This window comes from Pelophylax lessonae, assembly GCF_965119305.1.
Source record: "Pelophylax lessonae genome assembly, chromosome: 12".
Taxonomy (NCBI): Eukaryota; Metazoa; Chordata; class Amphibia; order Anura; family Ranidae; genus Pelophylax; species Pelophylax lessonae.
This window is the reverse complement of record NC_138779.1, coordinates 170435169-170451435: the sequence shown is the minus strand read 5'-3', so window position 1 is coordinate 170451435 and position 16267 is coordinate 170435169. Positions and strand designations below refer to the sequence as shown.

General features: G+C 41.2%; 1 protein-coding gene across 1 annotated transcript in view; it reads left to right on the top strand.

Annotated features, from left to right (window-relative positions):
- LOC309568103 (uncharacterized protein) overlaps positions 1 to 16267 on the top strand; it is a 111509-nt gene that overhangs the window by 26972 nt on the left and 68270 nt on the right. Inside the window, exons 2-3 of the mRNA XM_082273699.1 lie at positions 12589 to 12671; positions 14544 to 14612. Coding sequence (XP_082129825.1) covers positions 12589 to 12671; positions 14544 to 14612 — 152 coding nt within the window. The remainder of the gene's footprint in view (positions 1 to 12588; positions 12672 to 14543; positions 14613 to 16267) is intronic.

The following is a 16267-nucleotide window of genomic DNA, read 5'->3' as shown; positions in this document are numbered from 1 at the left end:
AATAGTTGGGATAGTGAAAGGTGTGGAGGCAGTGTTGTGAAAAACCCAGCTTACCTCAGGATCCATTCCTTCTCATTGCAGCAGTCGGCAAAAGGGCAGGTGAAATCTGGAAGGCTGGGCACCGGAACCGGATAGGTTTGGAAGAGCATCTTCCTCCTCTTCTGAATGCTAGGGACTGGGGGATAGGCAAGCGCATGGTTGGTTGCTAGGACACGGGCAGTCCTAGCAACCAAATCCTAGCGCTGAGAACAGCTAGATGCTGTCAGCCACTGTATATTTAGGTGCCTGAAATACATTTCATTTGCAGCCTCACAGGTGTTCTTATATTTCAGTTAGTTGTCCAAAAAAGTGCCTCGACAGGGGAATGGTTAAAACCTGTGTTGAGTTTTTTTTATAGCTAATGAGAGTGTGTATGATTGCCACTGCAAAAGGAATTCAGGCTTTTATTTATTTTCAAAGTGTGTCATATGCCAACACATCTTAGGGGCAGAAAGGCGTCCCCTGCATCAGGGCTACAAACAGCAGTTGCTGAATCCCTCAACTATGCATAAACTTACAGGAATTAAAGCAACGTTGTAAAAGACTAGGATGACATCTCTGAAGACATTTGAGCCTAAAACTATACATAGACATTAGCAAGTCAACAATAATGCAGAGGTCATCTGAGCTACCTTCAGCATTTCTTCTAGCTAGGGATTTTCCTAAATATGAATGGTCACACTAGGGCATTATTCCTAATTTCCTTGTGAAACCAAAAGGGCTCAAATGCTCAGACAATGATTTATAACCTGTCCAATTTTTTTCATGCTGCTGTAATCAACCTTCAGTAGCAGTATTTGTGGGTGCCCCATATTCATTAGATTGTTGTCACCCTTCCCAAAGGAAAATGGCTGGATCAGAATCGTATTCGGCATCTGTTGTCTCCTTCATGTGGATGGATCATGCCTCTACATTTGACGGATTCTAAGCTCTATGGCCAGCTTTCTGTCCATAGCCTTTAACTTGGAACAAAAAACTTTTTAGGAGGATTTTCTTATGTTAAATTGTTAATCAGATTAAAAGACACACCTATTAAGATCAACCAAAAGACAGAAATGTAAACTTCAAAATATCCGATAAGAAGAAAATATACACGGTCCATTGGTTTGCCAACATCCCTATAAATATCTACCAAACATATACAACTTCCATAGGCTTTTTTGGGCAACTCATATTGGCAATATATAGTAAAAATAATCTCCTTATTAATACATCATAAAACATATGAACTTCTAAAATTACTGTACACCATGGCTGATAAAAAGTTAAAACCTTGTAATATACTATACAATCTTACATCACAGCAAAACCATAATGACCACAGTCAGGGACCAAATTATAATTGTTGTGTTCAATATTTGTCCCCACAGTGGGGATAAACTAATGTGTTTCACATGTTATCTTCCTCAGGGGTGAGGGTATGCTACTCCACTACAAAATTTGTAGCATAATAAAGTATATTTACAATATATTACCAAATCAAGTATAATGCCGATAGTCAAGGACATTTAAATCAACCAAGGTAAAAATCCTGGTGCCTATATTCCCCATCCACCAGTGCAGAAGTGATGGCCAAGAGCCACTGCATGTGCACACAAAGAATCAAATTGACAGCCCAAAGCAACTGCAACAAAAACATAAATTACTAATAAAGCTGATAAAAATATCAATGTGATTAAACAGCAGCCCCAATCAATTATTGATATGTTTAGGACAGGAGATGGGATTATGTCAGTGAGCAAATATCACCAGGATCATAATAAGCTACTATATAAATAATATGTAGAGCTATTATTGCCCAACAGAAACCTGTAAAGAACTAAGGCCAGTAAGTAGTTACTACCTCGTTGATCAAATAAATCATTATAAAGTTAATATCACCGGATAGCCTATTGCAAAAGCCGTGTAGGAGTGTGGACTATAACACATATCCACATGTGTAAATTCCTTTTAGAGATTACTTTTTAGAGATTAGGTGAAGTCAAAATAAAAATAAAACAAAACCACAAAAATAAGTACATGGGACATAACCTACATATAGTAGAATGTATCCCTTGTGCTGATGTCTCTTCGGTTAGGTGAAATCCTCCTCCATCAATGACCCTTCTCACCCCTGCAATCTTCCTGTGCGGCAAGGGTTAACAGAGCTGTGGAAGTTATCACAGGCTCTCATCAAGATTGCCAGAATATACAAACCCTTTCAGCCCAGCTCCTCCATTCATAGAAGCCATACTAAAGCTTCTATGAATGAAAATCGATCTATACATGGAGGGGGATGGACCTTTCAATCATCTGCCCATCTTCCATTTATAGATCTATTTTTATTTATAGAAGCTGTAGTATGCAACTGCATTTCCAGGTTAAATTATTGTTTATTTATTTAATATAATTTAATTTATTTAATTTGATTATTTAATTATCTCTGTGAACAATGTAGGTGCAGTCCGTGCTATGCATAGTCTAACAATCTGAAATAGTGCAAGCTGCTGCCCCCATTAGTCTCCTAGCTAGGTAGTGCCTATTGAAGGGATTAAGTGTAAAGGTTGGGCTGTGGCGCTGCTCTGTATGCACTATAGAGATCAGTGTGCTTGTACAATAACATGAAAAATCCCAATGCCTATTCTTATATCAAACATGTGCAACATATGCACATTTTGTTCAAAAACTGCTCCTGTTGTGCAAAAAAATATGTATTGTAAATTATTGTGAAAACTTGGCAAAAGGTGAAAATAAGAATTGTAAATGATTGCGCAAACTTGGCAAAAGGGTCAAAATAAAATGAATGGGCAAACTCCGCCAAAAAAAGTGCAAGTGCTACATCCAGTGAAGCTCCAAATGCACAAATTCTAAATAATTACTACATAAAACATGAATAAATGTTCTATGGTAAATGGACCTTCTTTTTTTTTAGCAGGTAATTTTTATTAAACAAAAAACAAAAACAAAACAATAACAGATAAGGCACAAACACACTACGCAGAGGGTACCAGTAGTACAAAAAGGGGGAAATACCATAGAGAGCATGAGCAGTCGTAATCAGGTCATCACAGAGAACATAACCAATCAGGATGTAGGGTTAACCAGACTTAAGTATTGTATTGAGATAGCAGCAAACTCCTGGGAGCAAGGCAGGAAGAAGGAGGGGGGGGGGGGGAGAGAGCCAAAGAAAGGAGGGAAGGGAAGAAAGGAGCATAATAGGAAACATTGCAATCCAGGCTAGATAACAATCCTAGCTCACAACATCAGCAACAGGATTTATTGGCACACCCACAGCATCAATCCAAGCAGACCAAATTTTGTCAAATTTCCTAGGACAGTTCCTGCTCTCGTAAGTAAGGCGATAGAGTGGAAGTGTACTAGCGACAGCGGCTATCCAGGTAGTCCGGGTTGGAGACTCCGGCAGCTTCCACCGCAGAAGGATTTCTATCCTAGCATAAAATAATGCGTATGTAATACACAATTTGGCATATTTATCCCCAACCACCTCCCCAAGGTTGTTAAGGAGGGTCACGGCCGGATCCAAGGGGACAGTGGTGTCAAGAACATCACCTAGGGTGTCTGTTACTGCCTTCCAAAAGGAGGCAAGCTCAGGACACGACCAAACCACATGAAAAAATGTGCCAGTCTCACGACCGCACTGAGTAAAGCAGGGATCGCTCATAGGGTAAATTCTGGCAAGTCGTTGGGGCGTATAGTATGCTCTGCGTAAAAATTTCAGCTGTATAAATCTTTCCCGGGCCGATATCATAGAGGGAATATAGTTACTAACACAGTCCTCCACTGTCAAGTCCGGGATGTCCCCCTTCCATCTATTATAAGTTTTCTCAAGAGACTGACTATGAGCCATCGATAGCCTCAGTAAATGGACCTTCTTAACTAATGCACATAAAGCACAGTGTTCTGTGCTTAGTAAACAGTTCATAAATAATGTGCAAGTGTCCTTTAAATTTCACTCTCCTCATGATCTTGCTGGTCCTTATAGTGCCTTCGGGACAGGGACCATAAATGGTGCTGTTACAATCAGGGTGGCACCAGGACATGCAGTGTGCCCAGTGTTTTCACTCGTGCCCCCTCCTGATTCCCCACTCACCGGATGACTTTCCCATTGCAACAGGGGTATCTCACTTTAACAATTGTGCCTGCCTTGTATACTGCATCAACAGCCTCTGTTTTCAGGAAGTCCCCTCTTGTTTTTTGGAAACGAGTGATTGTTTTTTCCACATGTAAGTGCACTACTATTTTAATAATAAACACACCTATACGGTTTTACATATTGGGGGTTGTTTCATATGCCATTGAGAACGTGGGGGAATGCAAGGAGAGGCCGTGGATGCTGTATACTAGCCAGACACAACTGTCAAAGCGGTATATACCCCTGAGATAAGGGGAAAAGACATCTGAAAACAGAGGCTGTGGAGGCAGTATACAAGCCAGGCACGATTGTTAAAGTGAGATACCCTTGTTGCAATGGGAAAGTCATCTGGTGAGTGGGAAATCAGGAGGGGGCACGAGTGAAAACACTGGACACACTGCATGTCATGGCACCACCTTGATTGTAACAGCACCATTTATGGTCCCTGTGCCGAAGGAACCATAAGGACCAGCAAAATCACGGGGAGAGTGAAATTTAAAGGACACTTGCACATTATTTATGAACTGTTTATTAAGAACACTGTGCTTTATGTGTATTAGTTAAGAAGATCCATTTACTATAGAACATTTTATGTTTCATGTAGTAATTATTTATAATTTGTGCGTTTGGAGGCTTCACTGCATGTAGCACTTCCATTTTTTTGGCGGATTTTGCACATTAATTTTATTTTTACCCTTTTGCCAAGTTTGCACAATAATTTACAGGCTCTCCTGCAGTCACGCAAAGTATGTGAGGACAGCAAGGATCTGCCCACATCCTGGACATGTTGTAAAAAAGAGAAAGGTTGACCAGCTGCCAGGAAAGTGAGAAAAAAAGGTAAGTCTTTGTACTACTTTCCAATCCCTCCAGACAAAACAAGCATTTTAAAAATTATTATAACAATCTGAGGCGCTACGCAATACCAATATTAGTGATAATATTATGGTGCTAATTTCTAACTCATATGTTAAAAAATGGTAAAATATATATATATATATATATATATATATACACCCCGTGCTTATTGTGTTGGAATATTCTCATCTCACACGTGTTCATATGTGATAATCCTCCACCTCAATATAAGGGGGCCACTCACCAGACATATTCGACGCCAGGGCTCATACAGCTTCGATATATTATAAATCACCAATAGAGTCCCAGGCCAGTAATCTCATTCCATATTAATCATGGTTTGGGTAAACATAAACTGTATATCATGGCTTTATGTTGTTGAACAAGGCTCCAAACCATAAGGATTCCCAGAAGAAAAACATATAGGTGAATAATTGTGCAATACCATTTATTAAAAATGTCCAAAATTCATCAAAACTATTGTAGCACCCTCCTAGGTAGGTGCTAGGAAAAAGCATATATTGATCCTTCAGCTTATCAGGGGAGCCTGATCTGTTAGGTTGCCTGTTGCATGTTTCCAGGTGTGATTCACTGGGTCTGAGGGAGTGTCCCCACTGCATTCAATGAGGGAGCTTGTTGGACAGTGGAGGAAATCCAGCCAGTGACACATTGGCTTTTGTAGGAGTACCAGTGGGAGGGCATTCTTGCAATGCATCCTGGGATTGCTCATAAAAGCCAGGGGGACATGTGACAGGGCGTCTTTGGCGGGAAGCAGAGTCCCAGGAGGAGGCAGATGGCTGGTGTCGCCTCCTGCTGTGTATGAGGAAGGTGGTCTTAGGCAGTCGGCCTAGTGAACCAGGTGTGGAGCTGAACTGCAGAGGATCCAGAGTAGCTGACAGTGGAGAAAAAAAGTGTCCGTGAGTACTAAGGAACTTGCCAAAGGGTCGGCCCAGGAAGGGGGACCACTCCAATGAAGTTAGGGAATCAAAGAGCTAGCTCACACAGAGAGAATTACAGTAAAGGGGGTGCCATGTAGAACCCTGAAGAATAGGGATAAAGGGGGTGCCTAGTTGGGCCCCGAAGAGCAATGCAAGTTCAATAAATTCTTCTTCACTGCTAGTGACAAGGTGAAGCAGCGGCCCTGCCGCACTCAGTTGTATCTAGACGTCCCATAAAATTGTGCATAGTTCATTCAATTTGGAGTATCCCACTCATGCCTTCTCCTATCCAAGTTCTCAAATAAAACCACAAAAAAACCAAACCTCTAGACTGTTTTCTCACTGAGCCAAGCATTTTGAAAAATGCTAAACTGTGATGTTGTTGCTATTGGTAACCCAGGGGAATCCATAACCAGCAGCTCCCAAGGGAGTAGTGCTACACTATTGAGAATACACATATTGTTGTGCCCAAAGCATCACCCTTTCAAGAGCATTTGGTATGCGCAGTAATCATCGTTCTTACCTTTACCCGGCGAGCTTTCCAACTGTGTTCCACCAAGAACTGGAAATGACGAAACTTGCAGGGTTGCACCTGACACTAGCTGGGATTTGGGAGGTTGGATTGGGCTGGACTGACCTGGCTGAGTTGCTCTGTGAGCGCACACTGCTGATCGTAGGGGAGCCAGAATGCCCCTGGGAAGTCAGCCTGCTATCTTGAAGTCAGACCTAGATGGGGGGAAGCATTTGCTAGAATTGATTGGCTTTATCTTCCTCCTAGATCGAACAACAAAGGGACTTCCAGCGCTAACTGTGATATCTCTCACTCTCAGGAATAAATAAAGTCAAATTACCGTGTGGTGCTGCTGCTAATTAATGCTGATTCAGCATAAGTCAGTGAATGGGGGGGAGGAGCAGCAGCGCTATCCCACAGGACATTTCCAGGTCATTTACCTCTGGTTGGCGGCTCTGTGGCACGTCTACACTGCTTCAGTGCGAGCAGCCACACTATCGGGTGGGAGGAAGCCACGCCACCTTACCGGCTGGTCCGGTCTGCTTTTGGCACATAAGATTCTTCTCCCTTATGCCTGGTTCCCTGTTGTGATCATCTACATAGTTCCGGCTCACCCAGCATCTCGGTCATCCTGTGACCCCCAGCAACGCCACAGATCTGGTTTGGAATACATTCTATTATGTTTTAATCATCGCTATATATATTTTTTATAAATAAACTTTTCAAGGTTTTCCATCAAGCCTGCCTGAGTTACATTGTAGACTATGTACCGTGGGATAGCGCTGCTGCCCCTCCCCCCCATTTATCTTCCTCCTGCAGCTGCTGAAAGCCAGATTCAGTGGCTGCAGGAGGAAAATACAGCCAATGGCGATCGATTCTAGTAAATGCAGTTCCCTCCTCTTCTCTCTTTCTATGTCATTATTATTATTTCTATATGTCATTTACTGGCTCCTTTCATTTCTGAATGAATAGTGTTAGTGATCTGTACTCCATTTATTAATATCGGAAGCATAGTAAACAGTGTTGCTTACTATGGTTCAGTTTGTGAATAAATGGGAAGCTGCTCAGCACAGAGCATTTCATTTTTATTCAGCTGAGGCTGTAGAAAAAGAAATTGAGGAACATGTGTCCTCAATTGCTTTTTGTCTTAACCACTTACCGCATACTAACGTAGGTCTACGTCGGTAAACTTTGCGGTAGTGTACCGGGATGATGCCTCTAGCTAGAGGCACCATCCCAGTACCGTGGTTTAGAGCCGACGGTTGGCTTTCCGTCGGTACCGACCAATGTGGCTCGGGAGCCGCTCGATCGGTACCCGGGGGGGCGGGAGGGGACGTCCCCCCCCCTCCCGCCGCCTTCCGTGGCTTTGCCCGGGGCTCCCGTCCCACCGGGAGCCCCGAGCACCCAGCCGGCACGTCCGCCGGCTGGATGGAGTCCCGATGAATGCCGGAAACGGCATCGATCGGGTCTCCGATGACGTAACCCGGAGGCGGCGTCCATGACGTCACTTCCGGGTTACTGTGCTGCAAAAGGCGGCAAATTTGAAAAACGGCTGTATGCAAAAATGCCGTTTTCGGCGTTTTGCATACAGGGAAGTGTAGTGGAGGGGTCTAGGGTCTTTTAGACCCTCGATCCCTCCATAAAGTGTACCTGTCACTACATATTGGTGTCACAAGGGATGTTTACATTGCTTGTGACAGCAATAAAAGTGATCAGATTTTTTATTTTTTTTAAAACTTTAATAAAGTTAAAAAAATAAATAAAATAAATGGGAAAAAAAAAATTTAGCCGCCCCCGTCACCGTTAGCTCGCGCACAAAAAAAAAACGTATACGGAAGTCAAGCCGCAAATGAAATCGCTGTTCAAACCACACATGTGAGGTATCGCCGCGATCGCCAGAGCGTGAGCAATAATTAAAAAAAAAGAGCTACACTCTAACTCAAAACTGGTAACCGTTAAATAAATTTAAAGCGTCGCAGATTGAGATCTCTATTGACCGTAGTTTGTCGCGATCCCACGGGGGGGCGCAATTTTAAACCCGTAACATGTTGGGTATCTATTTACTCGGCGTGACATGTTCTTTCACAATATACAAAAAAATGGGCTAACTTTACTGTTTAGTATTTTTTAAAATTAGTGAAATGTGATTTTTCAAAAATTTTTCCAAAAAAATGGCGCTTTAAAGACCGCTGCGCAAATACCGCGTGATAAAAAATATTACAATGACCGACATTTTATTCTCCAGAGTCTTTTCTAAAAAAAATATATATAATGTTTGGGGGTTCTAAGTAGTTTTCTAGGAAAAAATACTGGTTTTAACTCGTGAACAAAAAGTGTCCGAAATAGGGCTGGGGCTTAAGTGGTTAAAAGAGAGACATTAGGGGTCTGTTTTAAACAAATCCCCCCAACGGCTCCTAAAAAAAATTGTGAGAAAAATAATAAATAATATTGTAAAAAAAAAAAAACTCCCGACACCAACCTCTGCACTACTAACAAAATCAACTGCCCTATTAACACCATCCACTGCTCTAGTGACTAACACAATCCACTGCCTTACTGACGGCAACCTCTGCCCTACTGACACCATCTACTGCCCTACTGACCCTGTCCACTGCCCTTATTTTGTCAAAAACTTGTCTCCCATTTTTATTTTTTTGTACACTTTTTTGGTAAATGGGTAGGGGTTATATGTACCCAATACTCATTCACATGGAGGGAGGGGGGAGCAAGGATCTGGGGACCCCTTGTTAAAGGGGGCATTCAGATTCCAATAAGCCCCCTGCCCACAGACCCCCACAATATGGGCACAACCCGATCAACATGGGCACAAGGTGCTTTGGGGTGGAGGGCATGTGGCCTGGTATGGTTCAGTGGGGGGGGGGGGCACTCGCTCATCCCTCCCTTTTACTGACCTGGCAGGCTGCATGCCTGTATAAGGGTCTAGTATGAATTGGGGGGGGGGGGGGTACAACACAGTTTTTTTTTTCAATCCACACCAGAAGGGCCTGCTTTGGAGGGGGGGGGGCACCACAGCATTCCTTTCTTTATTTTTTAACCAGCATTGTTTTTTTTATTATTCAGATGTCAGCAGGGAAATCTATTGAAAGCTGATGACTCATCGGACGCCATGGTCAGCTTGCCGGTCCTGCTTCTCAACAACCAGCTTACACTGTGCCCTGATTGGGCAAAGCTTTGCCCAATCAGGGTGCAGAATGCACTGTGCAGCGCTCAGTGCATTGCAGGGTATTTTTCGTGGCGAACACCCTGCAAATTCTGCAAATTGCCAAACAGGCAAATGTTCAGCCTGAACTCATGATCAGGTCAAGCCATTCACCAATCCCTACTATTGAGCTGCCTGGCTGCTCACATGCTGGGATTGCTAGTAAAGGGCCATACTTCTGGTGTCAGATTGCATGCCCAGCCAGTGCTGCCCCATTGAGCGCAATCCCTCTGAGTACCCAAGGGCAGGAAACCAGGAAATGCCTTAACTGGGTGTGTCCAGGAGTCTAGGGGCTTGTGGTTACCCAGGGAGTTGTGAACAGTGGAGTTACAGGGGCCCGCATCCACATCTGGTGAGCAAAGGGGCACTCAGGTACAGAACCTCAGTTCATTCTGTTTTCCATTCCAAGCATTGCTTTGGCAGCTTTATAATCTTTAACATAAAAAGAGAGCAGGTTCCCTGGAAGAGAGTGAGAGCAGAATACTGACACTCAATTTAGAGAACTACACTACATTTCTAGAGAAATTTAAGAATGGATTGCTTCCAGCGTCTACAGTTTCAGAGGTCAGTGAATGCTTGTTTTATAGTTTATTTACTGCTTGTTTAGAATATGTTAAAATGCCTAGTTACATTTGTACAGTAAATACAGAAAGCAGGCTATTTGTTACAATGTTTCATTTTCGGGGAGGAGCCGTATTAGTGTTCCTTTTCATATATATATATATACATATATATATATATATATATATATATATATATATACATATAGGCAAATCAATAAATAAATAAAACATATATCTATATATATATATATATATATATATATACATATAATTATTTTTTGGGCATATATATATATATATATATATATATATATATGTGTGTGTGTTTATATATATACACACATATATATATATATATATATATATATATTTTTTTTTTTTGTGATTCATATATATATATATATATATATATATATATATATATAGACATACATGGATATGTGCAAAAAAAATTTTATTAGCGCCGGAATAGCGCCGTTTTACCGTGAATTTGCGGCAGTATTTGCCGCAAATTCAATAAAACTCCCACTAACGTTTTCAAAAACGTTATTTTCAGCCTAATTTTTGGTTTGGAGCATGCTCACATGGGCTATCTGCCAGAAATTGACTCTGGAGCTATTTTTGCATTTTACACTTTTATTAATATCTTTTTTTCTACTTACATTTTCACACCGTTTAAAAGCAGTTTAGTTCAAAATCATATAACACATCTTTCCCACCCCTTCTTTTTTTTCCTGCCATATTTTGTGATTTTGAAAAAATTAGTCCACCTTTTAGCTGGTCTGTTTTTAAGTCCAGTCCTGACATTAGTTGATCTTAATGAATTTGACACTGCTCATAACGTTTCTGATGGTGTTATAGTGAATTGCATTTGCACCTAAAAATAGTCAAAATGGAGGTAAAATAGAACAGAATCAGCATTGGAGGTACAATGAATTTGGCCCACAGTATCTTACTTTCAAATACATACTTTTAGCATGCAGCAAACAATATGTCACAACACGCGACTCCTTTTTTCTGCTCCCTTTTTTACAACCCTTCTATACAGGGTCCATGATCCATACATTGCACCTAGCAAATAGCACCCCAAAGCACCCTCCTCATGTTGAGGGCAAACGGCCTGGCATGATTCAGAAGGGAAGGGGGCACTCGCTCGCCCCCCCCCCCTTTCCTTGCCTGCCAGGCTGCAGGCTCGGATAAGGGTCTGGTATGGATTTTGGATTTTGGTGGGGACCCCACGCTGTTTTTATATTGGCGTGGAGTACCATCACATGCCTGACGAAGGGGTCCTGTGCGGCTCCAAAACGTTTCACTATTTTTTGATGTGATCGTAACTTGAATAAAGTTTTTTGGACTGCTTTTGCAAGATCCTTGGTGTGCTGGCGAATATGTATTTACTTGTAACTAATCCAGTTGCCAACTGGTGATCGCTTCAGCACCCAATACACACGAGCCTACAAACCAGGAAGGTGTGCGATAGGAATATTAACTATACGATATAAGAGTACCCCAAAGGGTCTGGTATAGATTTTGGGGAAGAAAAAATAAATCAATATTGCTGCACCAAGAATGTGTGCAAAAATGCTTTTAAAGCTAAACTCAAAGGTAAGCAAATAGTGCCCAAATACAAAAGGCAAGTATATTCTTAGTTGACTCTTGGTCACTCTTGGTTATCTGGGTTAGTAGAGGTACTGGTGTACTCAAAGGATTTGTGACCCTTGTAGTTATTGATGAATATATAGTAGATAAATTAAAGTTTTTTGTGGTTGGAGTTTAGCTTTAGCACAATATTTAGGCAGTTGAAAAAAATCCTTAAAATGTAATCCTTAAATGTAATATTTCTCAATATTCTAAAGTTTATCTTTACACTTGGTTTAGTGGTTTACAGTAAATATTTACGTCTAACGCCCCTTTCACACATGCAGACTGTTCGTCCCTTTTTCATCCACCCATTGAGGGATGAAAAACAGACATCAATGCATTCCTATGGAAAAACGGATGTAAATGGATGATCATGCATTTACATCTGTTTTCATCTGCTTCCGTCAACATCCAATTTTTTGAATGGATGAAAGCCCTATTTTTCATCCATTAAAAAAAAGGATCGGATGAAAAACGGATGTGAAACAGTTGCTGACTGAAAAAAACTGATTACAAAAATGTGACTGAACTGATTAAATGAACGGTCCATATTGGTGAAAGGGGCCTAATAAAGAAAACATTTAAAAATCACACAAAGACAGCCAAAATTTTAAAAAATGGTGTACTTTATGTCATGTTGATTTTGTTTACATTTTTTTTTAACTTTTTAACAATTTTTGCTGTTAAAGATGATGATGACGATGACGAAGATGACGACGACGATGACGAATACAAAGATGGTTCACTGTGCCGCTACTGCTCATTCTGCAAGGTAAAGGTTTTCATTTGCCTAAAGAAGGCCAGGTCAGATTTTCCTGACCTGTATGCTTTGACCAATCACAGCACAATGTACTGTCAGAGCCATGATTGTCCAAAGGCAGAGTACCTTTGGCCAATAATGGCTCAGGGGCTAAGTCCACGCCCCACACTGTATAAGGCTGCTGCTTACACAGCAGCCCTGTATAGTTTGTGACAACAGAAATTAGGCAGGTAATTAGTGGATAGTGTGTTCAGTCAGTTTAATGCAGTCAGTGTAGTGTACAGGCATACCCCACTTTTAAAATGTATTGATATGTTGTAGTCCTGGGTCCCCTCTCAGTGCCCTCCAAGTTTGGTGTCCCTGTCACTTATGGTTTGGGAGCAGTGCCATGTCAAGCTGACCAAGATTCCCCATAGACACCAGTGTTAAAGACTGGGAATAGGGCCATGTCAAGCTGACTAATATTTCCCATAGGTGCCAATGTTAAAGACAGGGAGCAGTGCCATGTCAAGCAGACCATGATTTCCCATAGATGCCAATGAGCACTGAAAGCTGAAATTGGTCTGGGCAGGAAGGGGGATGAATGTGCCCTGTATTTAGGTGGTTAAGCAGAACCCTATGACAGAATAAAAAAAAAAAAAAAAACCATGTGGGGTTGCCCCCAAAATCTATACCAGGCCATTTGGGTCTGGTATAGATTTTAAGGGGAACTCAATGCCAAAATAAAAAAAATAAATAAAAAAAGGTGTGGGGTCCTTCCCCAAAATCTAAAACAAAATGATGAATAAAAAACGTGAAATAATCAGCGCAAACCACAATAATCAAGGTAAGTGAATAATTAAATGAATAAGTAAATACAAGGCAGCAAGCAATCAGTGCTAACACAAAGCACCAGTGAGTACAAATAAATCAATATTGCTGCGCCAAGTGACTAAATTCAATAAAGGTACTGTAAATCAATAAAATAATACATCATATACATATACATACACATAATACATCATATACATATACATCAATGAAAAATGTGTATAAACATAAATCACCATATGCAAATATCATAAAGTGATCCAAAACAAATAACAATAACAACCCTGAGGTGAGCTGCCAATCTAGCACCAATCACTGTGAGCACTGTGAATTGAAGTGTTTGAAGCACGATTGCACTTTTAATACACTGGATCACGGATTGAGATATTTTAATAACTCTCCCTTTGATTAAGATTGAGTTTGGGACTCTCTTTTTGATCACTTGATCATAGCACTTTTTTGACATTTTTGCATTTGCACTTTGTTATTTGTATTGGATCACTTTATTATATTTGCATATGGTGATTTATGTTTATACACATTTTTCATTAATGTATATGATTCATATTATTTGATTGATTTAACTTTATTGAATTTAGTCACTTGGTGCAGGAATATTAATTTATTTTTTCTTCCCCAAAATCTATACCAGACCCTTTGGGGTACTCCACACCAAAATAAAAAATGGCGTGGGGTCCCCTCCAAAATCCATACCAGACCCTTATCCGAGCATGCAGCCTGCAAGGCCAGGAAAGGGGGGGGCGAGCAAGCACCCCCCTTCCCTCCTGAATCATTCCAGGCTGCTTGCCCTCAACATGAGGAGGGTGCTTTGGGGTGCTATTTGCTAGGTGCAATGTATGGATCATGGACCCTGTATAGAAGGGTCGTAAAAAGGGAGCAGAAAAAAAAGGAGTCGTGTGTTGCGACATATTGTTTGCTGCATGCTAAAAGTGTGTATTTGAAAGTAAGATACTGTATATCGAGTTCCCTATTTGCACAGTATGCAACAATTTAGGATGTGAACTGCATGCAGTCCAATGTCCAATCCTAAATATTTGTACTTTCATTCCTCAGCACTGCGGTGACTGTGAGAAGTGTCCCTGTGAAGCGAATGATAAGAGTGAGCACTGTAAAAACTGTGAGGTGAGTCTTTTCTAATGCTTTGTTGGTGAAAACTTATGCTGGAATAGGCTGCTAAAGGCAGCATGCTGTCTATTTTGTTGTCTTCTTTGCAGAGCTACTTTTCAACCGTACAGACCACCAAAAAGGAAATATAGATAACTCTATGATTCTTAGCCATAGTTTTACTAAACTATAACTGAGCACCATAATCTAAAAACACTATTTAATTCATTTTTAATATTCAAAGCAAACTTGCCCATCCATCCATGTCTCCATGTTTTATTTTTTTGAGAACTCCTCACTTATGAACACAAGTTGTAGTCATCAGTTGTGCTGTCGTGCATGGGTACTTTGATGCCTCTTTTATACTTAGGGGGTTATTTACTAAAGCTGGAGAGTGTAAAATGTTGTGCAGCTCTGCATAGAAACCAATCAGCTTCCAGGTTTTATTGTCAAAGCTTAATTGAACAAGCTGAAGTTAGAAGATGATTGGCTACCAGGCACAGATGCACCAGATTCTGAGTCTACCCATTAGTCACTACCCAGCCAGAAACCCTAATCTAGGGATATTTCCCAGGGGAGAAAATGAACCTAGGTACCCTCCTACCAATAAACATCCCAAGTAGTCATGATAACCTGGATGAAAGAAGAACTATGGGGACATGATGGGTAATACTGGGAATAAATATCATCCAGGGACTGAGGCCTGAGTTTTTTAAAGGTGCTCCACTCACTTGGGTACACCTAAGGAAATTAGACAACTGCTTCATGCCTTAAAAGCACTGGAGGACTCTGACATGAGCTTGGCCGACATCTGGTAGAAAGCTGGTGTGGTCAGTGTCCCCTTTGGGACTGAGGCTGTGATACCTCCCACTCAAGAGCCCCTACTCCACATAAAAGTTGGCTCAGACCATGGACTACAAAACATCAAGTTCTTGTTCAACTCTTGTTATCAAAAGTGGCCTTGTGTTGCAAGGATCCTTACAGTGTTAGTCAGAACCCATAACACACATAACTCTTCCACTTCAGTTTGCCCCCTGAGACACCAGTAGTGGAACTGTTCCTAATCACAGATGTGATTGCCTCTAAAGTGAGACAGATAGAATTACAGAAATTCCTCAGCTGCTGCTGTTTATCTTAAGTGAATGTTACTAAGTGGTTCTATACAAGATGACCATGACCATAGTTGTAGCAATGGGATCAAACATGGGATTCCCACAGGAGAGAGTCCCATGATTCAGAAGAGATACCAATACATACATCCCCACCTCTACCCAGAAGTGAAGCAGATGCTGTAACAGATGCTGTGCATAGGAGATATTGAAGAGAGCAAAGGCCCATGAGCAACATCAGACATCTGCCAAAGGCCTAAAATGCAGTCACTACAAGAGATGCCTACCCTCCACCATGAATTATGGAATCTTTGCTGTCCTAGGACAGGCCAACTTTTTTCATCAGCAGGTGTTGGCAGATCCCTATTGCCAAGAAAGACCACCTAAAATGTATTTATTTTTTTCCCCTCAAAGGGTTGTGTCAGTTGAACAGGATGCACTTTGGGCTGAACAATGCACCTGCCACAAGGAATGATGGAAGATTGTCTAGGATAACTGAACCTAAATAGAATCCTCATTTATATAGATGATGTAGCAGTGTTCTCTGCCACCTTCCAAGAACAT